General features: G+C 43.6%; 2 protein-coding genes across 2 annotated transcripts; both read left to right on the forward strand.

Annotated features, from left to right (window-relative positions):
- Positions 1-217: 217 nt before the first annotated feature.
- Positions 218-3,888, forward strand: SPP1 (secreted phosphoprotein 1; the record flags this gene model as incomplete). The annotated part of the gene is made up of 7 exons (XM_084285863.1): positions 218-316; positions 1,464-1,530; positions 1,636-1,683; positions 2,274-2,378; positions 2,532-2,579; positions 2,845-3,102; positions 3,487-3,888. Exons 2-7 carry the CDS (start codon positions 1,477-1,479, stop codon positions 3,886-3,888), a joined length of 915 nt encoding a protein of 304 aa, XP_084141989.1. The 5' UTR covers positions 218-316; positions 1,464-1,476.
- Positions 3,889-4,536: 648 nt separating this feature from the next.
- On the forward strand, positions 4,537-23,892 carry PKD2 (polycystin 2, transient receptor potential cation channel; the record flags this gene model as incomplete). The annotated part of the gene is made up of 15 exons (XM_084285638.1): positions 4,537-4,945; positions 9,056-9,169; positions 11,416-11,549; positions 11,899-12,149; positions 12,468-12,692; positions 12,910-13,138; positions 13,326-13,496; positions 14,706-14,887; positions 15,594-15,714; positions 17,860-17,958; positions 18,957-19,078; positions 19,438-19,555; positions 19,782-19,945; positions 20,347-20,494; positions 21,478-23,892. 15 exons carry the CDS (start codon positions 4,537-4,539, stop codon positions 21,709-21,711), a joined length of 2,721 nt encoding a protein of 906 aa, XP_084141764.1. The 3' UTR covers positions 21,712-23,892.
- Positions 23,893-25,019: the final 1,127 nt, after the last annotated feature.

A 25,019-nucleotide genomic window follows, 5' to 3' on the forward strand; every position in this document is an offset into this window, starting at 1 on the left:
TAATGATCTTGCCCATAAGTAATGTTTTAACCATAGAGTGGCTTTTGTTTGCTTCAAAAGCCACAAAGCCAAGGAGGAAGTGTAGGAGAACGTGGGCAGGACGGTGGCCAGGAGCCTCATGACCTCAGCTTTTTCCGCCACGCAGGGATTGGTGGCCTGTCTCGGGGACAGGGTTTAAATTCCCCATGGTTGCAGATGCCAGGCAGTCAGGAACGAAGGGAGAAAGCCAGAGCTTCTTGCAGCCAACGAGCAGGAGCTGCTGCTGGGATCACCGGGAGCCCTCCTGCTACAGCAGACTCCTCCAGCACCAGACAAGGTAATTTTTTGCTTTTTCACCCGATGCATGCCATTCTGTCTGTAGCTTCAGCCAAGGCGAGTTTCCAGAGCTGCGTTGCTGGGCAGAATTTGATGCTTCTCTGTGGGAAAAGGTCTGCTTCTGGATGGAGAAGGTGGTTGCTGAAGCAATACAAAGTACCACAAAAAAAAAAAATCACAGTTTTAAATCTGTATGCTGATAGATATCAGGAGGTTACTGAAAACCCTGAAAGCTTCCTTCCGCATGTAACCACAGCCTTGTAATATCCCAGTTTCTCCTGGCAGGCTTGCAGTTGGTGCTGCGTGCTGCTGAAGGGGTGGGACGTGTGCCCTTCTCTGTGCATCTCTTGGGACTGCAGTACCTCTAATAGAGAGTCCTGCCTTACTGCCAGGCTTATTAATGTGTTTTAAAAGTCTGTAGTAGCCTTTCGTTTCTGCTAGGACTTACTAAGGTTTTAAATGCTCCTTGTTCATTGCAGAACTGGCTTAATTTATCAGGGATGTTGTTTATCCTGGGAAATGGTCTGTCAGCACCAACATTTACTGCAGCTTAGCACTCTCCCACAGGCACCACTCTTTTATCAAATTGCTAAAACTGCAGTGTGAGCAGTTATTTCACTTCATCTCCTGCTTGGAAATGCAGGTTGTTCTGGTCAAAATTCTGCAGGGGAGATGAAAGCCCGTCCATAAAAGCAGTTTCTGTTCATGTAAAGTGATTTTACTCACAGCCATTCAAGTTAATAATTCTGAAAACTAGTTTTAAAGTAACTGAAAAACAAATCCAAGCTGGGTTTGTGTTGTCTGGTCTCTTGACGAAGTGATCTTAACTCGATGATAACAAACCCTTACTGACCTGCATAGCACCTTATTTTTCAGAAGAGGCTTGCTTGTCCTCTCAGTGGGATTGCTCTCCCTGCTGCTCAGCAATTTTCAAGATCTGCTTTTAAATTTCTTGTACCTTTTGAGTTGCTAAGTCATTGCAAAACCAGCTAGCTGGGGGACAGAGGAATAAGATGGCAATGGGCAGGCTGAATCCAAGTTAGAGAGTTGCTCTAGGTACAGTAAAGAACACCAGGAGAAAGAAAAAGCCTGTGGCATTTTCTGTGGTAGTTTACCTCATTGACTTATCATTACAACTTATTTTCCAGGTAAAACATCACAATGAAGGTGGCAGTTCTTTGCTTATGCCTTATCAGCGTTGCTGCTGCATGGCCGGTGAGTACATAATAGATGTGTATTAGTGATCACTTGCAATATTTTCTGTGCACTTTAGCAAGAAACTGATACCCATAACCCCCTTTTCTCTTTCCTCCCTTCAAGATTAAATCCAAGCAGCATGCCATTTCTGCCAGCTCTGAAGAAAAATACGTAAGTTTCTTTGTCCTTCTGTTCTATCTGTTGTCTTTTAATAAAGCAGTTGTGATTTATGCTACTACACACTATTGTGGCTTGGATAACAATGTCTAGTGTTAGAAGAGCACTGCAACCCAGTTTCTGTGAATTTTGTAGTGGTGTGAGCAAATGATATTCATCTTGTATAGAGCTATTTGATTTATACCCAATCACTAGCTTCTAAACTTGTAAAATCAATTATTTTCTCTGAGAACCAGCTACTGCATTTAGTTTGGGGTCTTGATGGTGAGGGAGGTAGATCACTGTAGCAAAAAGAGCCTGAGAATGAGGAGAAACCACAGCGTTTAGATAGAACTCCAAATGTCACTAAAATGAGCACAGGCACATCTGCTGTAGTATCCTATTTGGGTCTAACGTTCATCTGGGATTGTGGCTTGTTCCCAGTCCTCTCCCTGTGGCAGGGGATGGTTGAGGACACATCCTGTGTGAACAGAGTACGTGCTGCAGCTGCCACACCTGCATGAACACACATTGCACGGTGCCAGCAGTTTCACTGGCTCCGCTCTGCTCCTCTGTGGATTAAAGCCTCCCTTTTTCTCCTGAAGGACCCCAGGGGCCATCACTCACACAGACAACAGCACAACCTTGTGAATTCTCACTCTCAAGAGCTCCTGCAGCACCCGCAGAATGACCTGGCATCACTTCAGCAGGTACGCCCAACTGACTGGGGGAGAAAGCGTGGCATCTCTCAATGCCAAACCTTGCAGTTCAGGATTAAGTGCCTAAAGAATAGTGAGCCTGTTTATCAGTTCCACTGAATGTGCCTCTTTGTGCTAATATAGCGAGTTTTCTGTTGTTTTCAGACTCTTTACTCTTCAGAAGAAAACACTGAAAATGTCCCGGTAAAACCGGTAAGTGTTTTGGATGGCTAAATGCCAGCTGAGCTCTGCAGGGCAGCCAGTGCATAGCAGTGCTTGCTCTCCTCAGCCAAATGAAGTTCTTGCGGTAATATTTCCCTCTAAATAAAGCAAGGCTTCAGGCAGGATGGGGCAAATTAGGAACAATTTGGGCACATAGGTCTGCAACAGTGCCTAAGCCCTGGGTTAGTAGGGGGGATGTTGCTTGGCATGCCTCGGTGTATGTCGATTTGACTGATGCATGGTTAATGCTTTCCAGCACTTTCCTGATGTGCCAAGCAAGAGCCACGAGGCTGTGGATGACGACAACGATGATGACGATAATGATTCCAATGACACTGATGAGTCTGATGAGGTTGTCACAGACTTTCCCACAGACGCGCCAGTAACAGTGCCCTTCCCTCCCTTCCCTTTCACCCGTGGGGACAACGCGGGCAGGGGCGACAGCGTGGCATACAGGATGAAGGCCAAAGCCAGCATGGTGAAATCGAGCAAGATCCGCAAAGCTGCCAGAAAGGTGAATGAGGCTGTACAGCGGGTATTGGAAAAGGGTGGTGAAGATGAGAATGGATATATTATCTTATGGGGGTCAACTCTGAAAAGGATTGGCGGGAGGGAAAGGCAGGCGTAACCAGAGGGGTGCCTTTCCTCTCTCTGGACATCCCCAGTTGGTGAGGGCTGTGGACATACAGCACAGCCCACTGCTGCAAGCAAGGCGGTGATGCTAGTTGCACTGCCCTGATGTGCTTGCATGCAGGAAATCTGAGTCCAGGATTAGACTTGAGTTTCTTATAAAATGACCAGTTTGTGTGAGTCCATGCTGTCTCAGAGCAGAGGTGTAGCACTGCAGCACAGGTGGCAGGCGGCTGACAGCTCTTCATTTTCCCTTTGTGCAATGCAGCTCATCGCAGACGATGCCACAGAGGAAGATGAGAGTGCCCTGCCTGGGGACAGCCAGCAAGTGGGGCTCTGGCAGCAGGAACTGGCTGCCCACCGTGCCCCAGGGAAGCGCGCAGTCAGTGGAGAGTGGCTGGACAAGAGCCATGAGCGGGACAGCAGTGAGCTCACCCACCACCAGAGCATGGAAAATGACAGCCGTCAGAAATTTGACAGCCCCGAGGTTGAGGGAGGTGACAGCAAGGATGGTGCCAGAGATGACCACCACAGCATGGAGAGCAGGGAGAGACGGGTCAGCGCAGCGGCCGGCATCCCTGCCATTGATGACACCAGCAACCAGACACTGGAGAGTGCTGAGAACACTCAAGAGCATCACAGCATTGAAAACAACGAAGTCACAATTTAAGGGGGATCTGGTGTGTTCCTTTTTTCTGTAATATCTGCCAAAGTGTGGGGCTGGGGGAGAGCAGATCTGCTGTGGTATCTGTAAACGCAGGGCGCGTGGCGATGCTCCAGTTGGGGCGCGCCGCTTCCTGGGCACCCAGCCAGGCTGTGGCAGGGTGCCAGGGAGCGGTGCCTCGGGGGGATGCTGCGCATCCTGCTGCCTGTGTATATTTTGTAACCGGATTTAAATAAAATCACGAAAAACCCATTCCTCAGGGCTGTGTTGCTGTGTGGCGGGAGGGAGGAAGGGGGGAGCTGAGTAGCTCACGGTGCAAGGAGCTTCCACACACGTATGTGAGGTGAAATACTTGTGTGTGTGTGTGTGTGTGTGTGTTTTGGTGAAAGCAGGAATTAACACAAAAACACAAAACTTTATTTCGGCAGGGCCCGACTGCGCGGCGGGAGGGGCGCTGAGGAGAAAAGGGCGGGAAGGGCGCTGCCTCAGGGGGGAGGGAGGGAGGGAGGGAGGCGGGCGGCCATGAGGGGCGCTCCGGCCGCCCCGACTACATCTCCCTCCGTGCCCCGGGCTTTCGGGGCTGGCCCCGGAGGGCGGGGAAGGGGCGGTGGTGGCGGCTGCGCCCCGCCCCGGGCAGCAGCGGCGGCGGGGCTGATGGCGGGCCGCGGCCGGGAGCAGCTGGAGCTGGAGCGGCTGGGCGAGGCGGCTCGGGCCGGCTCCTGCCCGCCGCCGTCGCCGCCGCCATCCGCTTGCTCGCGGCAGGCGTGGAGCCGGGACAACCCCGGCTTCGAGCCCGAGGAGGAGGAAGCCGCTGCGGCGGCCGCAGCGGCGGGGCCGGTGCTGGAGATGGACGTGGAGTGGGGCAGCCCCGCGGCGTCGCTGGGCAGCGGCGCTGCGGGACAGGGCGGCGGCGGCGGCGGCGGGGCAGGGCGGCGGCAGCGGCGGCGGCTGCCCGCGGGGCGCGGCGGGGCGGCGGAGCCCCCGAGCCGCCTGCAGGGGCCGCCCGACGGCGCCGCCCCGCACCGGGCCGCCTGGGCCAAGCGGCTGGCAGGGCGCCTGCGAGGTGAGAGGGGCTTCCCTGTCCGGCCGCCTGCAAGCAGCACGGCCTCAGCTGCGATCAGCAGCGTAGGGGCTGATGCGCATCTGTAACTTGGACGTGTAATGTCTGTGCTCGGGATGAAAGCTGAGGGCCAGTTTTGGCGTGGTAACGTTACACAGCCGGTGTGCTTCTCTATCTGTTACCGGGTGTGCGCAGATTAATCATGTGCTGCCCAGCAAGTGGTGCCAGGTTCTGTCTTCTTGCACTGTAAGAAAGAAAAAAGAACTAAAAAAAACCAACAGCTTTAGATAATGGCCATGGACCAAGCTGTCTCTTGGTGTTTTAGACGGTGAACACTGCTCGTATTCTATTTTTAGCTGCAAAGTAAAAAGAGTTGGTTTCATGTCCTAGGAATGTTCGCAGTGGGTCTATTCCTGCGGTTCCTCTCTGCAGTTTCTGCTGATTTCTGACCCACGCACCTTTTGTGCTTACAGGCAAGTGCAGCCGAGGTTCCTGCAGTGGACAGGTCCGTTTCTGGCTCTGTAACCCCGAGAATGCTGTTGCCATAAATTTTATAGGTGCAGGAAATTACTTTCGTGCCGTAGGGGTACCACTGGGGACTGCGTTTGCCTGCTGCGTGGGCAGTCAACCTTCTCTGCAGAATGTGATGGCTTCAGGCTATGTGGTGAAAGGGCTGATTGTGAGCCTGAAATTGACACGGGACACTTGAAGGATAACTGTCAAAGGGAAAATGGAGTATTGGAAATGGTACTCAGTAGTGACATTTCGTGGATAACCATGAGGATTTCTGAGCACTGGGATATGGCAAACTTAGTTTTGTTTGAAGATAATTAGAGGAAAATTAGCAGAGATCTATGTGATGAAATGCTGCTTCACCAGACAGGGTGCAATACAAGAAGGATTAATCCTTTGGATACCAAAAATGATAGCGGTACCATGGATAAGCGGGTTGCTGCTCATCAGCTGAGTGCTGTTAAATGACAGCGTATGCTTTGCTTGCTGTCTGGTTGTGAAATAGACATGCTAACAAAAAGGATTGCTGGAAACAAGATTTTGGTAATTGCAGCGATCAGAGAGACTGCAACAGGAGTTACTAAGTGAATAGAAACTCGACTGATAATGATTATTTGTCTCTTAGTTTTCAGTCTGTGGGGCTTCTCAGTTGCAAGTTGCAATTGCCTCCGCTGCCTTTGCAGATCTCCCCAGCTGCCTGGAGGAGAGGAGGAGGTGGCTGCTCATCTCAGCTACCGAGAAAGTTGTCAGAAGGTTTGATGGGCAAGGGTGAGGGCCGTTTCCAGAGCCAGGCTGGAAAAGTTACCTTCCCGTCAGAGCTGTGCGTGGTCACCCAGCCTCACCGTGTCCTCGTGTGCGTCAGTACGAGGTCGTGCGCGTGGAGGTATTCTGGAGAGGTTTTCCTGGTTATTGTTAAATGGCAGTACCTAACACCGTTTTCAGCCATTCATTAATGGTGATAACAGTCACCCGATCCGTACCGAGCTGGGTTAGTACTGGCGCTGAAAGGAATGTTAACTTCAGCTGGAGCAGGAGGCCGTGGTGTTGCTCTGGTTGTTTCGGGAGGAGGAACCTTTCCCTGGGGCCACCTTTCTCTGCATTTCTGGGCAGGCGTATGGCTATGGGCACCTGGGGGGTGGCTGCGCTGTCTCTGCAGAGCTGCTGGGTGCCCTTGGAAGTTTTCCATAAAGCCTGGCTAGTTTATGTGCCTTCCGTAGGTTGTAACCTTGGATTTATGTATATAAAGGTGTGTGTGTGTGTAGAAGTCCATTGCATGTTTATATTACATGTGCATATATACATACACACGCAAACTGCTTTTATGCATGTAAACAGAGGGATTTTAATTTCCTGTGTTAGCTGTGTACCAAACGTATATAAGGAATGAAACAAAATAATTAACCAAGGCTAGAAACCATGTTTTTGGTGCTCATGGTAGATGTCACCTTAAATCCAGCACAGCTTAGCACCACTATGCATTTAGATGCATCTGAAATAATATTCTAATGCAGCAAAAAATGGAAGTACTGTGTGTGTTTGCTAAAAATGTGGCAGCTGATGAATGCTTCAAGCTAGCTATTGGGTAAATCCAAAGTTCACGTAATAGAAAGATTGTTATGTGATCTCTGGTGCTGGTTTTTGTTTTATTTTGTTTTGTTTTTATCCTGTGAGACTTCCTGTTCTTTGCCGACTTGTAACAGTTTTGTAAAAGGACAGAAATGAAGCTTGCAAGCTTTCTCCACATTTCTTGCTGGTGAGTAATGTGCTGACAGCCCGGACACAGCTCTCGCCAGCTCAGCTCGCTGCCTGCTCCAGCCTTTTCTTCCTCTCTCTGGCAGTGTTTTCCCAGTTTTATTATGAGGGTTGCTAGTGCAACGTACTGCTGGATTAAGGGCTGGATTTGTTGCCTTCTGTGCTACTAGTGACTCTCTAAACCTTCTTGGTTTTGTGTTTCTGCCTTCCAGAATGACCTAATGGCAAGGATTTGGCGTTTCGTGTAGTAAAGCAGCGGTCCTTACCCGTGAATTTTCAGACTTACCCTTAAAGAACAGCTTTGGAAGCATTCTTTTCTTCTGGGGACCGATGCCAGTGAAGGGTGTAATTAAGGGTGTAATTAGCCAGTCAAGGAGCGTGAGCAGAGATCAGCACACAGGCTGTGGGTGCTTGCTGGGCATATGCAGGAGAGGTTTCCCAGTTGACTTTGTGGTTAGGTCACAGCTCAATCTGTGGTAGCTGCAAGGCTTCTGCAAACATCGGGCGCCTTAATGCTTTTGGAATAAAACTCCTCGTCAGGCCGAGCGAAGAGCTTCCTCATTCCTGGCTTTCTGCTAGCAGATGGAGCTCTTCGCGGGAGCAGCATAGCCCTTTGGCTGTCCTGGTCTGGGCAGCAGGAGTTGTAAAGCAACCAGACCCTCTCCTCCTTGTCAGCTTTATAACTTGTTTTGGCTATCTCTTGTTGCTGTTCCATTCCCGTCAGATTACTGTGGCACGATTGAAAGATCCAAGATTTTTTCCTAGGAATTTTGGGGTCACTTCATTTCCATCTGCTGGGAATGTGAAGAATGTTTGGAAAGGTTGGCAGCTTAAGATGCCTGAAAAGGCAAAGAGTAGAAGTTTGGCAGTCTCTTGTAGGAGTTAAATATTGTTTCTATATGCCTTGCCTTCCACCATAAACTAAGGTCAAATTTATTTAGGCTTAAATAAAGATAAATTCCCTGAAGGTAGCAATCCTGGACTGAACATCCCCAGCTGTTCCCATTTTTGTTCTGTTCCGGTATTAGGCAGAGGAAATCAGCACGGTTGTTACTAACTGCTTTCCACTCTCATGCATTTTACTGTTAACAGCTCCATTTAATAGATCCTTTTGCTTTTCTGTCACCCTTTTGGAAGTGTTGAGCACCATCCAGTGAGTTCCTACACGGTTGTCTTGAGACTGCTGGGTGTGATGCCACGAAGCACACACAAATGTTGTCACGCAGTCGTCCAGTTTGACAGCTCCACATCAGCTGGTCCCTTAGGCTGCTGCTAAATTTTTGCTGTGCAAGGAAGGAAACATGAGGTTACAACATATTTTCTTTACAGGTGTTTGACAGAGCTACCATACCCTTTCAGGTAGAGAGTTACTTAAAATTGCTAATAAAGGTTCAGTGCTGAATGTACATTTTCATTCATCCGATAATGCTTTTCATATTAAAATTGAAACAAACAAACAACCAAACCAAACCAAAACAAAACACAAATTGTAGCATATCTTGGAGGATGGCTACCTGTGCATGCCTCTGTATACTTGGGTGTGTTTTCATACCACCTAATTGAAGTGGCAGCACTTCTGGCAGATACTCAGCAGCTTTCACAGGAGTTCTGCTGCACTGTTAATAAATGATTATGGTCCCTCACGAGTAGCTAGCACTGCTGCAGGCCCAGTTCGACTTGCACAATGGTAACGAGAGAAGCAGTTTTTGCTTGAGCTTAGATCAGTTTAAAATCCAGCACAGAGCCTGTGGCAGACATGACGTGGGTGAAGCTTTCAAAGCCACTTGACTAATTGTGTATCTGGTCTCAGACCCCTGTGTGTATCACTGTGTGTGTTTTTCTTCAAAGGTCTGTGGGGCACAAGACTGATGGAAGAAAGCAACACCAGCAGAGAGCGATACCTGAAAAGTGTTTTACGGGAGTTGGTCACATACATGATTTTCCTTGTGGTCTTGTGTGTCTGTAAGTACCCTTCAGCACTAATGCATGTGGTTTCTTATGCTCAAGTGCATGTGGATCACTGGAGACATGTATGATTTTAGTGTCATTTGTCTTGTTTTCTGTCATTTGAAACATAGTAAGGCTGTGCTTATGAGTGTTATGTCCAAGTACACGAGACATGGCTGTCTGGTTCAAGGTTTGCAATCTTACTGACCACCTAGAGAGGAAGCAGAATGCAAACCTCATTCTTAAAAAATTATTATTTTATTTGTCTTTTAAGCACATGACTGGTTTTAGGTATGTACTCTAGAGTCCACACAAGATACTATTAGTCAATTTTACTGAAGACATAGTGAAAAAGAGACAGAAGTGAGGAGCTTGATAGATCTCCAGCCTAATGCACATAATGTTCAGGGACCCAAAATGGGCTTTAAAGTGTAACGTAACAGATCTGAGGGCAAGTGTTTTTGCTTGTTTGTTTGGTTTTTTTCTGGGCATACTAACCTAGATTTGAATCTTTATTTTTTTATATATTAATTGCCAAAACAAGGTGTTCATATATTTGCATAACAATCAGCAAGTCAGTGGAAAATAAAACCTGATGTGGTGTTGAGGAAATAGATGTTTTACTTGGTTACTAGTGAGAATAACAAAAAAATCTGTGTGCATTAAGTTAGTGTAACCTGGTGGGTTACCCCCAGTTCTTAGCATGGGCAGTTTTGTTCTAAATGTCCACGGTGTAAATGGCTTTCAAGTTATCATTTTTGATCAGCTCTAACAGGGCAAGGTGCTGTTGTTATTTCTGGGGAATTAAAACCTTTTTTTTTTTTTTTTTTTTTTTTCCCTGAAGACAGAGAGACAAACAAACAAACAAACAAACAAAAACAGCTCTGGGAGTGAGTGCCTTGCTTGTCCACAGCACAATTACTAAAACAAAACAAAACAAAAAAACCCACAAACCTTATTCTGGTGACACAACCCACAGCTGTTTATGTGATGTACAGCACGAATGATTATGTACTAACTCTAATGTTTATTTCCTTCCTGAGACATTTAAGAGTGCTTGGTGCAGGTTTATGGACAAGGGAATGTAAGGCTGCTTGTGGCTCAACCACTAGGAGAGGTGTAGCATGAGGGACTTGAATGAAAACACATTTGTCTTTGGTGGGAAAAGCTTGCTTACAGGCTGTTCATAATTCATTCTGCTGTAGAAAATATTCCTGGTAACAGAATGTGGGGAGAAATGTAGTATGCCAAATGTGCACAGACACTGCTAACTCATTAATTTTTTTTTTAAATACGATCTCTTTTAATTTTATACTTAAGCAATAACTATGGGACAGACTGGTCTTTGGTGTGACACGCCTTAGAAGGGTGCTTTCTGCTTCTGGCTAAATGCTATTAGCAATCCTTGTGTTACTTATTTTTGAGAGAATCCAGGTATTTCACAACTGAGGCTCACATGCAACGTGCCATGCAGCAGGAGACGTTTATTAAAAATAGTTCTTGTTCTCCATTTGCTAAAGAAAACATGCTTTCTTCCCTATAATAAAATATTTCTGTAAGTCTGTGAAAACAGATGGAAGTTGTTCACCGTAGATGTGATCTTTCAGGCTTCTCTGGGTTTTAGCCTTGAAATGGTTTTAAGTATTTATAGGCAGTAGCAGTACCAGTGCCAAAGACTGCCTTCTCAAGCCATCAGGGCTTTGTATGTCATTTTATAATTTATGCTCTGTGGTCCTCAGCCTCATGCTTGGCCCAGCACAAGGGAAAGAAGTAGCCATTATTTTCTGTGGAGAGATTCTCTTAGAAGCACTACACACCTTGGGTGGAGTTCTGCTGTCTAACAACAGATGTTCAGTGTTGTTTGCCATGCCCCACGGTGCCCATGTTGAGCATCATTTTCTGCTCTGGCAGGACGTGGTTCTTCCAACGCCTTGAATGGCACTATCTGCCTCTTTTCAGGCTGCTGAGTCCTGCCTTTGTGGTTCTTGATGTTGGGTTTTGTAGGAGCATTAGTAGCAAGCGAGGTGTGGGAAGGAGAACTGTGTGTTCTGAACTGGCTGATTGATCTGTTTTTCACTGCTTTTTATATTGTAATCACAGCTGACAGACAGTTGCTGCTTGGTGTGGGTTTTGTTCTGAAACTTAGACTTTTTAGTGCACAATCTATGCAAGTGCTGTCCAAAACAAGCAAATAGGTGCTCTTTGTCTTTTTCTCCTCACTGCCCCTTTTTACCTCTCCCCCCTACCCAAATCTCTTGCAGTGACTTACGGGACAGTGAGTTCCAGTATGTACTACTACACGAGGGTTATGTCACAGCTCTTCCTGGAAACACCTGTCTCGAAAATGGAGAAAACTGACTTCAAAACGTTGTCCACGATGGACGACTTCTGGAAGGTAATATTATAAACAAGTTGTTTTCTTGCTATTGCTATGGCTTGTTTCTCCTGTCATGGCCTGTAAATTCAATCTGCAAGCTCTTTTTTTCTAGCATGACGGGGTTGGTTCACGAAGAGCTCTTTGTCAAAGCGATGGAACAAAGTTGGCCTTCAATATGTGAAGGTAATGCTAGGCTAGGTAATGCTAGTGGGGCAGGGCAGGGCTGGGGAACATCTCTGGAGGACAGCTAACAGTAAGACCTTTGCCTTAACATAAAAAAAAAATAAAATCTTACATTTCCACAGAATTAAGACGTATAAAAACAGTGCTGGCAGCATGCAAACTAAAATTCTGTCTTCCTCCGCAGTTCACAGAAGGCCCTCTGCTGGATGGTCTTTACTGGGATATGTGGTACAACAACAAAACCATGGCAGAAAACAAAAGCTTCATTTATTACGAGAACCTGCTCCTAGGGGTGCCTCGCATTCGGCAGCTGAAAGTGAGAAATGGTTCGTGCTCGATACCCGAGGATCTAAAGGATGAAATCAAAGACTGCTACGATGTCTATTCTGTAGCTAATGAAGATACTGCACCTTTTGGGCTTCGAAATGGGACAGCGTACGTAGTACTGTTCGTCACGTAGATGTATGTTTTTTCTGATTGGGTTATACTGAATGGTGTGGTTAGTCACTTCTCAGGGGCAACTCTGGAATTGCTTTATGTTCTGTCTGTAAAGCCAGCTAAAATCCAGTTTGTAACGCTACCTAAATCCAGCACACTGTGAAGTCTGGAAGTCTGCTTTTGAAGAAACCTTACCAAACTTGGTAGTTTGTTTTTTTTTTGTTTTTTTTTTTTTGGTCAGATTTTATTTGTTTTGTTAATTGTAAGTTGAAAGCGGAAGGATTAACATGCTCTGTCTCACTACTTCTGAACTAGCTGGACATACACCAATGAGAAGGATTTGAATGGGAGCAGCCACTGGGGCTTGCTCGCCACGTACAGCGGGGCTGGTTATTACCAAGACCTCTCAAGGAGCAGGGAAGTGACAGCTGTGCAAATTGCCAGCCTGAAGAACAACCTGTGGCTAGACAGAGGGACGAGAGCAGCTTTCATTGATTTCTCCATATACAATGCGAACATCAACCTGTTCTGCGTTGTAAGGTATGCACAGAAGCACCAGTGGCATTCACATGGCATGATGTAGGAACAGTAGTGGGCTTTACTCAACTGCATGAAGACTTATTTGAAGCATGTGCGGGCTTTTACCTATTTCCACTTGATTTAAATAATAATATAAATAAAACCAAGTTTCTTTTGTAGTGCTTTTTTGTGGACACTGTTTAAATGAAACTTTTGTTTTCTTTTTTTCCAAATGCAGGTTGTTAGTGGAGTTTCCAGCAACTGGAGGCCTTCTTACGTCTTGGCAGTTTCAGCCAGTGAAGCTGATTCACTACATCTCCACTTTTGATTTTTTCCTGGCAGCCTGTGAAATGGCGTTTTGCCTCTTTGTTCTCTACTATATGGTGGAAGAGATATTAGAAATTCACATTCATAGATTGCACTACTTCAGAAGTCTTTGGAATTGTCTTGATATTGTAATCATTGTGGTAGGTAATCTTTATATTACGCCTGAAATTGCTTTCTGAAATGTACTTTGTGGGAGATGTTAATGGCACTGCATTCGTAGTGGGTTTAAAGGATAGTGCCATCATCCTATCTGTGAATATTTTAGGCTAAAACAAGGTGTTTTAAAACTCTCATCACCTTTCACACATTCGTTTCTCTTGTTCTCAGCTCTCTGTGGCAGCTATAGGAATTAGCATCTACAGGACTTCAACTGTTGATATGCTCCTGAAGAAGCTGCTGGAAGATCAGAACTCATTTCCCAACTTTGAACCCTTGGCCTATTGGCAAATGCAATTCAACAACATTGCTGCAGTCACTGTGTTTTTTGTCTGGATTAAGGTAACTCCAAGTTTCCCGTCCTTATTCTAAAATCAGGAAGTGATCTTTCAGAGTGTTCTGAATGTCATGTCATGCATTTCTTTCAGTTTCATCGTGTTCTCCTAAAATTGGTCATGGGACAGATAGAGAGCACAAGGGTGCCTTCTTGCAGATTAAGACCAAGGTTTTAATTCTCTCTCTGCTTTATTCAGCCCTTATTTAAGTCCTGAAGATGCAGTCTGTAGTGCTTTGTCACAGCAGGAATGTCAGGAAATGTTTTCATTATTCCTGAGTTGACAAATCAGGACTTAGTACTGGATACTGCTTTTTCCTAGATTGGCTTAACTGTACCCATTTTATCTTTACAAAACTTCTGTATTGGTAGAAGTGTCGGTAGTGTCTGATTCAAGTCATAAATGTGGGAGAGCTAGTCCAATTCATACCAAAATTAGATGTGTTGCTTTAGTTTAACTTATTTTTATAACTTTTTTTTTTTTTTTTAAATTTTAATTTCTCCTTTCTAGGGCTACTTGTCTTCCTGACTTTCCTGTCCTCTGCATGTAAAAATTGCAGAGGAACATGAAGTTTATGAATTGTCTGGCAGTGGAAAACTTAAGAGCAATGATAAATGCATTTCAGCTATGATATTCCAAATTGATACTTATCAATTGATAAGTATTTATAAATATTATCAATTGATAATTGATAATTATCAAGCACGTTATCCCGTCTCCTGCTGTTTTGTAGGTCAAAGTTGCATGCAATTTTTGCATCACCGTGTAAAAACAAAGCAGCTTATTATTAGAAATAACTGCAGAGCTGCAGAGAAACAGAATTATGCAGGTTTAAGGGGACTTCAGGAGGTTTCTAGTCCAACCACCTGCTCAAAGCAAGGTCAGCTGTGTGATCGTGTTTCCTCGCGTTTTCCTATTTCGTTCTGAAAGACTGTAAAGATAAATAAATAGGCTTTTGGAAGCGTATCAGTAACACTGCTCTTAAGCTAGGGTTTCAAATAGGAGTGGAAGTGGAAGTCTGTTTTCTCACAGGTTTTTTTCTTCACATTTCAAGCCTTAGTGTTTTTTTGGAAGCAATGTATATTTCTGAATATAAATTATCTGACTTTGTGAAATTCAGTAAGGTGTCTCGTGTAAAAAGCCAGACAACAGTTGTTGTGAGAAACTGTCTTACTTGTCTTCACTGTTGTTGTTGTTTTTTTTTTTCTATCAACAGCTTTTCAAATTTGTGAACTTCAACAGAACGATGAGTCAGTTATCCACTACCATGTCTCGCTGTGTCAAAGATGTCGTTGGCTTCGCTATTATGTTTTTTATTATTTTCTTAGCATATGCTCAGCTGGCCTATCTTGTCTTTGGTACTCAGATCGATGATTTCAGCACTTTCCAGGACTGTATGTAAGTAAAATAATAAAAAATGCAAAGAATTTCTCAGTACACCTCAACAGAGACCAAAGAAATCCTATAACATCTATCTAAAGAGATAAGCTGTAGGCATCTCACTGCTGGTATAGCTGCTTTTTAGAAATGCTTAGTCATTTGTAGGCTTTTTAGAAATGCTTAGTCATTTGTAGGTATCTGCGAGAATCCATGAGTGAGGCTGGACTCAGTATAGGACAGTAAATCAATTTCCCCTGTATTGGTTTGGTACAACATAACCTGATTCTAAGTGTGGTAATTACCAGGCTGACAGATTTTTCCCCCCCTCTTACACTGGGGCATAGGGAGCAAAATGTTTCCTGTAGAGAGGCAGAGGCAGCTTCAGAAGGAAATGGTTGAGATTTTACATACGTGAAGAGCAGAAGGGATAGGAGAGGGACCAGGCTTGGGTCATTGGTTTTCTTTGCTTCCTGTTGCTGCCATTGTCAGTTGTGCCCAAAAGCCAGAAATAACCACCTTAGTTATGCTTCATGTGTTGTATCTGATCACAGGTTTGGTTTTGCATAAAGGTGGGTTTGAGAAACTGACTTGGCAATGTCTGATGAAGTACTGTAGTAGTGCAGACCTCTCTGCTGCCCATCTGACTGTTACAGTGAAATAGATTGAGAAGTGCACAGATCCAAAAGTGTTTTTCTCAACCCCTGGATGTGTTTTGTTTTTAAAGATTTACTCAGTTCCGCATCATTTTGGGAGACTTCAACTTCACAGAGGTTGAAGAAGCTAATCGAATTTTGGGACCAATTTATTTCACTACATTTGTGTTCTTTATGTTCTTCATTCTTTTGGTATGTACACCTTTGTTTACATGGGGTGGGTAGGTGGCAAGTTTCTTTTTATGGCCATTTTTGCACCTCTTGTTCTTGGATTCCTCCTGCTAATTGGGGCACACTTGTGTTCCATGGAAAGGGCCTCACTTTTACATCATCTTTCACTACATTTTTTGCTTTTTATTTCCTTTAAAGTAGATATGCATTGTATATTTGTTCTCACTCCCTTATAGTGCTCCGTTTTTTGTTTGTTTGTTTGTTTGTTTGTTTTTAAATTATGAAGAATTTTTCATTTCTAATTCTAAGCAGTGCCTAGTTTGTATACACAGCAAGCCCATATCCTGTCTTCGTCATCTGGGGCAGAGCTGGACCAATTCTTTATTTCCATAAAACAACTTGGGGTTCTCCTTCCCCTGCAGATTACCCCTGTACTTCTAGACAAACAGTATTTTAGGAGGCTCAGCTTATATGAGAAGCAGTATGTAGACATGAGTGTCTCAATTAAATTCACACAGGACAGATATTAGTAGTGAGTAGCCATCATTTGTATACTCTCTGTTCACACTAGTGTTGAATTCATATTACAGTCTTATTAGTAGAAGTTAAATACCAAAAGGTGGAGGGAGAAAGACCTCCAAAACCCAGGACATCAAGTAAAACCATTTTTTTTTTTGTCAATATAAGTTAAGAGTCCCAATATCTTCTACCTGTATGTAGCTTACCAGCAGTTTGGTACTAGCATTGCTATGCAGTAATCTGGTTTCTAATGGTATCTCCAGGCTGAAACTTCTGCGAGCAAGATGTCCTCAGATCATTCCCAGAACGGTGTGTCTTTTGGTGTTTTAATAAGGTGGCAACAATTAAAGCAGGATTTTACTAACCTAAAATTGTACAGCAGTCGTGTATCATCCTAACTCGCAGACTGATTTACTGACCCTTGTCATTAGTGAGTTCTTGTTTGGTCTTTGGGATGAGAAGAAGTGGTAGTCAAGAGGAGACAGCTGGAAAATAATACATGGGTTACTCTGACCCAAAAAGTGCATGAGACAGGTGCTTTGAATCACCTCACAAAATCCAGAGGTGCAGAGGCCAGCAAGGGAAAGAAACATTATTATTTTTTTTTTCTAAGGGATAGAAGAAAAGCTCTGGAATGTGTGGGCACAGCAGACACTGCTGTTTGTGTATTTATTAATGTGCACATGCTATGATTTGGGTAGAGGGATATGTTGGTGAAAGCTTCTTGAGACCAGAGTTAGACCTGGAAATAAAGTTAGGGAAGATAGGCAGAAAGCAGCATCCTTAGCACTCATATTTGGGCAGCTGAAAGCAAAGTAGACAGTAGCCCAAGTATCTCTTATTTTTTCTGGTGTTAGACCAGAATGTATAACAATATGACATTGGAAAACTATTCTTCTAAAAGGATTTTTTTATATCTGAAAAAGACAAAGCTTTTCCGCAGGAGTGGCACGTTGAATATACCAGTATATTGAGTCTTTTTGGACTTGAATGTCCAGCTTGCAGTTCAATCATGTGTATTCCACAGTCAGCAGGACACTTCCAGTGGTGGCTGCACAGGTCTAGTAAAATGCTGGGCGCAGGGGCAGCGAGACCACTTCTTTCTCTTCTCTGAACAAGCCACTGAAGTCACGTCAGAGTTGGTGACAAGCATGCCAAGTGTCTGATTTGACATCTTTTTGTTCTTATCTTTGTTCTGAACCACACGCAGGGCTGTAACAGGGTAAGATCCTTGTGTTTGTGCTGGTTATTAGGAGATGAGTAATTAACCTGCATCTCCATGGCATTTTTGTTGCCAGCTGTAATGCCTAGATGAATTCACAGATGTTTTGTGTACGAGTTGGACCCTCTGCAGGTAGAACACATTTTATCAGCACCACTGTGTGTAGGTATGAACCCTCTTTAGAAACAAATTCCACAGTTAGGTTAATTACCAGTAATTCTGATTAAAAGCTGAAGGGCATCGTATTTCAAAACCTTAAGCACCTGGTGTTACTGCTTTTTAAATATGGCACCATTTTCTCCTGGCCCCTTTACAAAAATAAACACAACACAAATGTGTAGGTCTGCACATGAAGGCCACGGGCAGAGTAGGATTTGGACTTGTGGAGATTTTTTAAGCATCTTTTTCATTTCTTCCATGAACAGAACATGTTTTTGGCCATTATCAATGATACATATTCTGAAGTCAAATCGGATATGGCACAACAGAAGGCAGAAATGGAACTGTCCGACCTTATCAGAAAGGTAAAAGTAATGGTTTGTTTTGTTTCATGTCTCGTTCCTCACATCTGAACTTAATCCAGAAAACACTATAGAAACTAAAGAGTAAAGCTGGCAACAGCTGGTGAAAATATGCATCTTTCAGTTAAAATAAATGTGTGAGTTGAATGTAAATTAAACAATGAAAGCTTTGTATCACAACATATTTTAGCTATCTGAGACTTTATGTCAAAGGATCAGCCGCTAGTGAGTATGACTCAGGATATGTCTGTCTAGGTAGATAGAGAGGTACTCACTTGGTGAAGCTGAAGTGCCATTTTTTTGGGGCACAGAATTCCAAGTCATTTCATATCAGGCTTTAAGATGAGTGGAGTCTTGTTTTACATACTGGGAGCTCTAAGGGCAGCTGCCAGTAAGGTTTTCAAATACAGAATTAAAAGCTCGACCTGAATCTCAGCCTAGGAAAAATGACATGCACCTGCATGTGCTCTGGCATGGGTGGTGTGGTGCTGTACCATGGTCAGAAATGTCTAAACACATACTTAGCATGACCAGTGATTCAGTGTTTTAAACTTGGGAACTGGTTGTTAAAACAGAGCAGGGAAAAATGAGAAATCCTGCTTTGTTGGGATGAGGATTGTTTTTATAAATCATTCGTACAACTGAAGAATGAGGGAAGGAAAATGACCAATATAAGTTGTACCCAGTTTGTCAGCACTGTTTAAAACTGTCACTTAACTGTCAGTAGCTGCCAAAGGTGTCTTGAAATAATCTATTCCTACTGACCTGCAGTGCCAACTGAATGATAAAAGCCTTAATTCTAGCTGCAGGGGTATTTTCATGTTGTTAATTTAAGCACTGAAATAAAAAATGGGTAAGCTGGAGGAAAAGACAGAGCTTTTGGAACACAATCAATGCTTGTGTACGCTAGCAGATATTGGTAATCCACAAAAGAAGTCTGTTGGAAATCAAGTGCTAATGCTTCACGCTGAGTAAAACATGAAATCTTTTTTTTCTTTTAGGGCTATAACAAAGCCATGGTCAAACTTAAACTGAAGAAAACTACTGTTGATGACATTTCAGAAAGCCTAAGACAAGGCGGGGGGAAACTAAATTTTGATGAACTTCGGCAAGATCTAAAAGGGTAAGGAAGCTGTTACTTTTAATCTTGAGTAGTGTGTCCAGACATATGATGTGAAGTGTTTCGTGCAAGTTGTTCTTGCCTCTGCGATGTCTTTCAGAAGTCCAAGGATGGTTGGGAAGGATCAGGGTGCAGGTCAGGGGAGGTTTGTGCCATTAGGTAATGAAAAGTGAGGGCTGAGCTTTGTTGTGGTCAGCGTTTTGTATACCTGGTGGGGCAGAATTTATGGGCAGCTCTGGGTTCATTGTGTCTTTTGTTTGGGGATGAAAGTTCATTGGGAGTGAATCGCTTTTCCAGCACATGAAGTTGAGTTAGCATCTGAAAATAAAAAGTAAGGGATCTGTTTTTATTGCTTTTTTTAGGAAGGGCCACACTGATGCAGAGATTGAAGCAATATTTACCAAATATGATCAGGATGGGGACCAGGAGTTGACAGAGCATGAACACCAGCAGATGAGAGATGACCTGGAGAAAGAGAGGGTGAGCTCAGCATTAGGAATAGCTTGCCATCAGCACCGTCAGCCAATCTGCTCCCTGTGCTGGTTTGCTGCCCCGGCAGAAAACTTGTGTTTCCTTTTGCTTTTGCTCTCTACCCTGGCTGTCTTAGCAGAACTGTAAAATGGCAAGGTGGAGGTCTTTGGCCTCCCCAGTGCACAGGTGACAAGTCTTTTTATCTTCCCTGTCTGCGGGTTGTGTTGCCCTAAAGGAGGATCTGGACCTGGACAGGAGCTCTCTGCCACGTCCTCTAAGCAGCCGCAGCTTCCCCCGGAGCTTGGATGACTCTGAGGAGGACGAGGATGAAGACAGTGGGCACAGCTCCAGGAGGAGGGGCAGCAGCTCTAGTGGGGTTTCCTACGAAGAGTTCCAAGTGTAAGTTGAGCCTCCTAGGGGAGCAAAACCATGTGGTGGGGCTTCCCTTGGGGGATTTTTATGTAAGGTACATTGTAGTCTCTCCTATAACTGAATATTAGTCAAATAATTCAGTAAAAGTCAGGATTTTCAGCTGCTGAAGTCACCTGTAGCTTTCAAGTATTATATGAATTGTAAGTATTTTAGAGAGGCTCATGGGAATCTGTCCCTTCCCTCCCACCCCTCAAAAAAAGAAAGTGAAAACCTGGTCACTGAAACAACAGAGAAAATAGCCGTGTTAGAATAATGCCAGAAAACTACTACATTTTTTTTTTTCCTAGTAGTAAGATCTTGAGGCTTGTAAGTTTACCAAGCCCTTCAGCTTAGTTTAATAAGTTGAAATTATTGTTTATTGCCCTCAGACTCATGAGGCGGGTTGATCGCATGGAGCATTCAATCGGCAGTATCGTCTCCAAGATCGATGCGGTGATTGTGAAGCTTGAAGCGATGGAGAGAGCCAAACTGAAAAGGAGAGATGTGTTGGGAAGGCTGTTGGACGGAGTGACAGAGGTAAGTAACCCCGCTCTGTCCTGTGTTGTCACCTGCTGGCCACAGCCGGCATGGCTTATTTAGTGTCAGTACTTGTTTTCTGCTGCTTGGCTTGGGAGGGTGGAGGGCCTTGTGGTAAAGATGACGTGGCTGCTTTGGCACTGGCCGAGCAATCTGGAGTTTTGTGTTACTGAAGGGACAAGATGCAAGTTTCAGATATGAGAAGGCATCTTCTAGCAGACCCGTGTCACACTGCGGCTGCAGAGCACCATTTAAACCCCTGGACAGGACAGCAGTGGTGATGAGGAGTTGCTGAAGAAGCTTTTTCATCCCTTGTTGTCTGTTGGGATGAATACAAAGTTTTATGGACTAGGCTGGCAGAGTCAAGGTGATCCAGCCCAGCAGGCTGTGCAGCCTGCTCTTCTCCTCCTGATTCTTTCTGGGGGTGTGTGTGGTTATCTACCTCCTGTTGCCTCCCTTCCTACCTTCCCTTTTCAAAGCGCCACGTGGAAGCAGCCAGCAGGATAAGTGCATTGTTTCTGCGGACACTAAAACCTGTCAGCTCCCTGATGGGTCAAGAACAGTCAGAAAAGGGCTGCTAAGGGGTGGGTGAGATGTTCTGTCTTGGTGGGTTATGTGGGTCAGACTTACAGCTGCCCTGTCATGAATATAGCGTCCCTGGCTTTTACTGTTGTTGCACCCAAAAAATCTGCTTGATTCTCAATCTGGATCTTTATTGGGGGCATTCTTTCCTCAGTATATTCTACATTTCTGGAGGCAGACTTAAATATTAAAAGGTGTAATACAAATTATGCTTTCATAAGTGAAAGGGACAACCTGGGAGTTGCATTAGTGGAAAGAAAGCCATTTACTGCAGTAGCCATGATTTGCCTCTAGCCTCTTGAAATACTTGAGTGCGATAGGGATTTCCTGTATCACATAGGATTTTGGAGAGGCTGCGGTTTGGAAACTGCACTTCCATCTTGCATCTTGTACCTGTTTAGGATGAAAGACTGGGTCGTGACAATGAAATCCACCGGGAACAGATGGAGCGGCTTGTGCGAGAGGAGTTGGAGCGCTGGGAATCAGATGACACGGCATCCCAAATGAGCCATCGTTTGGGAACACCGCTGGGGCTGAACGGCCAGCCTCGTTCCAGGAACTCGCGGCCGTCTTCCTCGCAGTCAGATGGTATTGATGGGGGAGGAGGGAATGGGGGAAATAACATCCATGTGTAGGATCGGCTTGGTAGTTTGGGGCCAGTATTAAGCCAGCAAATGCCTGACTCCACTGTTTCCATTCTGATCAGACCACTGGAGGAAATCTCCAGTGGTGTGTAAGAAGAAACACTCTCTTCATAAGGCATTTTCAGACCTACATAAGCCACACGTCAGGCTAAAGTCACCAACAACCAGCCAGCTAGCCTTGGAAATGAAAATGCAAGAGGAAATCTACCTGGACAGAATTCTTATACATGTGTTAAGGGGAACAGCTTCACGAGGACAGCAAGCTTTAGACAAAATGTGCTCTAGCTAAACCATTCAAATGAAGAGCTGTGGGTTTTCTGCTTTCTATTGGAAAAACAGAATTTTTAAAAGCTTTGAAAAACATTTTTTAAAGAAAACAGCACTAGTTTATTGTCTCATTCATTTTAATTGACACTTTTCAAAGAGACAAATCGACATCTTTTTATTTTAACTCTGAGTTTTTGTATATTTTTCTGGAGTTGTTCTTGGTGTACTAACATTTTACTTTAAAATGGCCATTTTTTCGTATTATTGAGAAATACTACATGTCTTTAAACAGAAGAAAGTGCACTGAGTTTGTACACCTGTTAATCAGATCATTCTGTAACAGAAACCATATATGTTATGCCTTCTTCCATTTCATTAGCATTTTAGAAGTAATGTTTGACAATTGCCTTCTTACACCCAGTTAATATAATCATCTTCAGCTCTGTTGTATAGTGCCCACTTTTAGTGCCATGTTTTGAGGATCTAAGTGTTATTGGGATAAATATTCCTCACTTCTTTAGGTAAACACAATAACTTCGCACATTATTTAAAATCACACACGGTTGAAAAATGCTGACTCTTCCTTGGATGGGAGGGGAGCCCAATGGTAGGGAAAACCCAATCAAGTGCTCTGTGAAGTTCTGCAAAGCACATCTCACCTATGTAGCCTGTATTTACATTTAACAGCTTGTAAAATTATTAGATATGCTTTCACGTACTCTCTTCTCCAGGGATTCAACGTAATTCCTTTGGAAAGGTTTTCAGTGTAACCACTGATTTTTAGTATTTAATTTTCTGTGCTTTCCATGTCACAGACGCTTTATTTTTGAAAGGAGGTATGCCACAAATTATGTTGTTTTCCTCTAGAAGGCACTGAAGCACAGTGTGTGTGGTTTTGCCTAGCAGCCTGTTTCAGTCTATGGCTTGTTGGTTTAGGAGAGAGGCTGTCAGTTGTGTTTTTATCCTGAAGATGGCAGTTCTCTTGTATTTAAATTCATACAGTTAGCTTAAAGGAAAACAGAAAGCTACGTAATCAAACACATCTTAGCTATTAGTAGGTGATATAGAGGAAAAATGCCTATTTAACGAAGTAAAAATAGCATATTTATGTTATATTGGTGTATTTTTGTTTCAAATTGCAGTTGTTGCCAGAGGCTAGTACTACTTCTTGCAGTGGTGCTATGTGGGCAAAGCTACATTTTGCAAATGCTCTTATCACTGCGTTGCCTGGACATACCCAGAGCGCATTCCCTCTAATCAGAGAACATGCAAAAACTAAGTAAGACTTTATGCCTTTTCCTGTTTTTAAGTTTACAAGAAACCCTATGCACAGAAACTTACTTAATAAAAGGTGGAGCAGGAGGAGGTTCAGTGCGGAGACTGGAATTTCTTGGTAGCTGTGGCTCAAGAATGGAACAAAGTGGGAAAACAGATTGTGAGTCTTATGAAGGGCTTTTTGTTTCTGTAGGTGTTTTTTTTTTGTCCTGCACTAGGAAAAAAATGATGCTCTTGTCTCTCTACTGTCAGAGACCTGGCAGTATGGTTTGAAATAGCTGGCCTGTAAAAAATGTGTATTTGAAAATGTACATTCAATCATGCAGCTCCTTTTTATTTGTAGTATATGTTTATTATGAAAATGAAAATATGTGCATTCATAGCTGTATTTGTTGAGGTATATTTCTGTAACGTGTCGTTACTTAATAACAAACTTCATCTTGAAGTGCATTAAGTTTTCATGGGGTACCCGTGTGTGTCGACAATAGGCCTTGCAGTAAGTGCATGGGCACTTGATAAATGTTTTGAACATTTTTATTATTTCATTTTTAAATTTTAGATTCTAATATTATTTGTCACTTAGTAATAAGGTAAAGTTTGCATAGGAAATAAATGTACAGTGTTTGGTCTTATTAGGAAGCTATTAATTATGCAAGCCTTCTACAATGATCAAGAATGTATTGATCTGTAAAACTGAGCACTTTACTTCCTAATAAACTTCTTATATAATCTGTAAAGCCAATATTGTGCCATACATGTGGATTATTTGTAATGGAACATTAAGAATGCTATTTTTGTATGTGAATATTACTTGTATCTTATCATACCTTACTCTCAAAAGAAATAATAATGTTAAAAGGAAGTACAGGCTGTAAATGAGCATAGAGGACTGGGTTGATCCAACTGCCTCATTGCCCAAACAATGCTTTCCTTAATGCTTCACATTATATCTGCATAAATCTATCTTCTGCTGTTTCAGGTAGCAGCTCTGACTGCTAATAACTGTGTCCCTTTAGTATTTCACAGTTGCTGTTTAAGCTAACTCCATTACTCTTTTGTTCTTTTCCACTTAATTTTTCCCTTTGTTTCAGACAATCCTACATCTGGAGGGTTGCATGCAGCTTGAAAATCCCAGGCTCACATACCAGCTCCATAGTTCTGCCCAGGCAGCAAACAGTAGGCAACTGTCTCACCAGCAAGAAAGTAAACTGTATTAACGAGAATTGAGTGCTTAATGTGAAATCATCATAAGTTTTTAACGAAATTCATACATACTGAGTTTAAGTATTAAGCCTCTAGTCAGTGTACAATAAAAGTCACTGAGCGTGGTAAGAGGGAAGCTTTCTTAGCGAATGCTGTGTGTATGCTGTAGTATTGCTGACTTTGGAAAATTTCTTCAGAAAGCGCAGCTTGAGATGCATGTTTGGAGTAAGAGCCACATAATTCTTCTGAATTCATTCCCACAAGCAGAAGGAGGGAGAACAAGAGGTGGAGAGAAATCATTTACTTTATGCTTGGAAGACATTTGCCTTTTTTGAGCAGTGAGATGAATGTAAGTTCTGACAGAAGGAAAACTTTTTTTTTTTTAATTAAAAAAATGTAAAATATTTAGGATGAAAGAAGCTATTTGCATTTGTTAGAATGATAATCACACAAACACACATTATTGAGAAAATAAAAATGGGTAGCGTGGAAGATTCATAGGTCTAACTTGAGTCTTTGTTGGCACTACTGCTATTTACATTTTAGGACTGTGC

This window comes from Netta rufina, assembly GCF_964035555.1.
Source record: "Netta rufina genome assembly, chromosome: 4".
In the NCBI taxonomy this organism is placed as follows: Eukaryota; Metazoa; Chordata; class Aves; order Anseriformes; family Anatidae; genus Netta; species Netta rufina.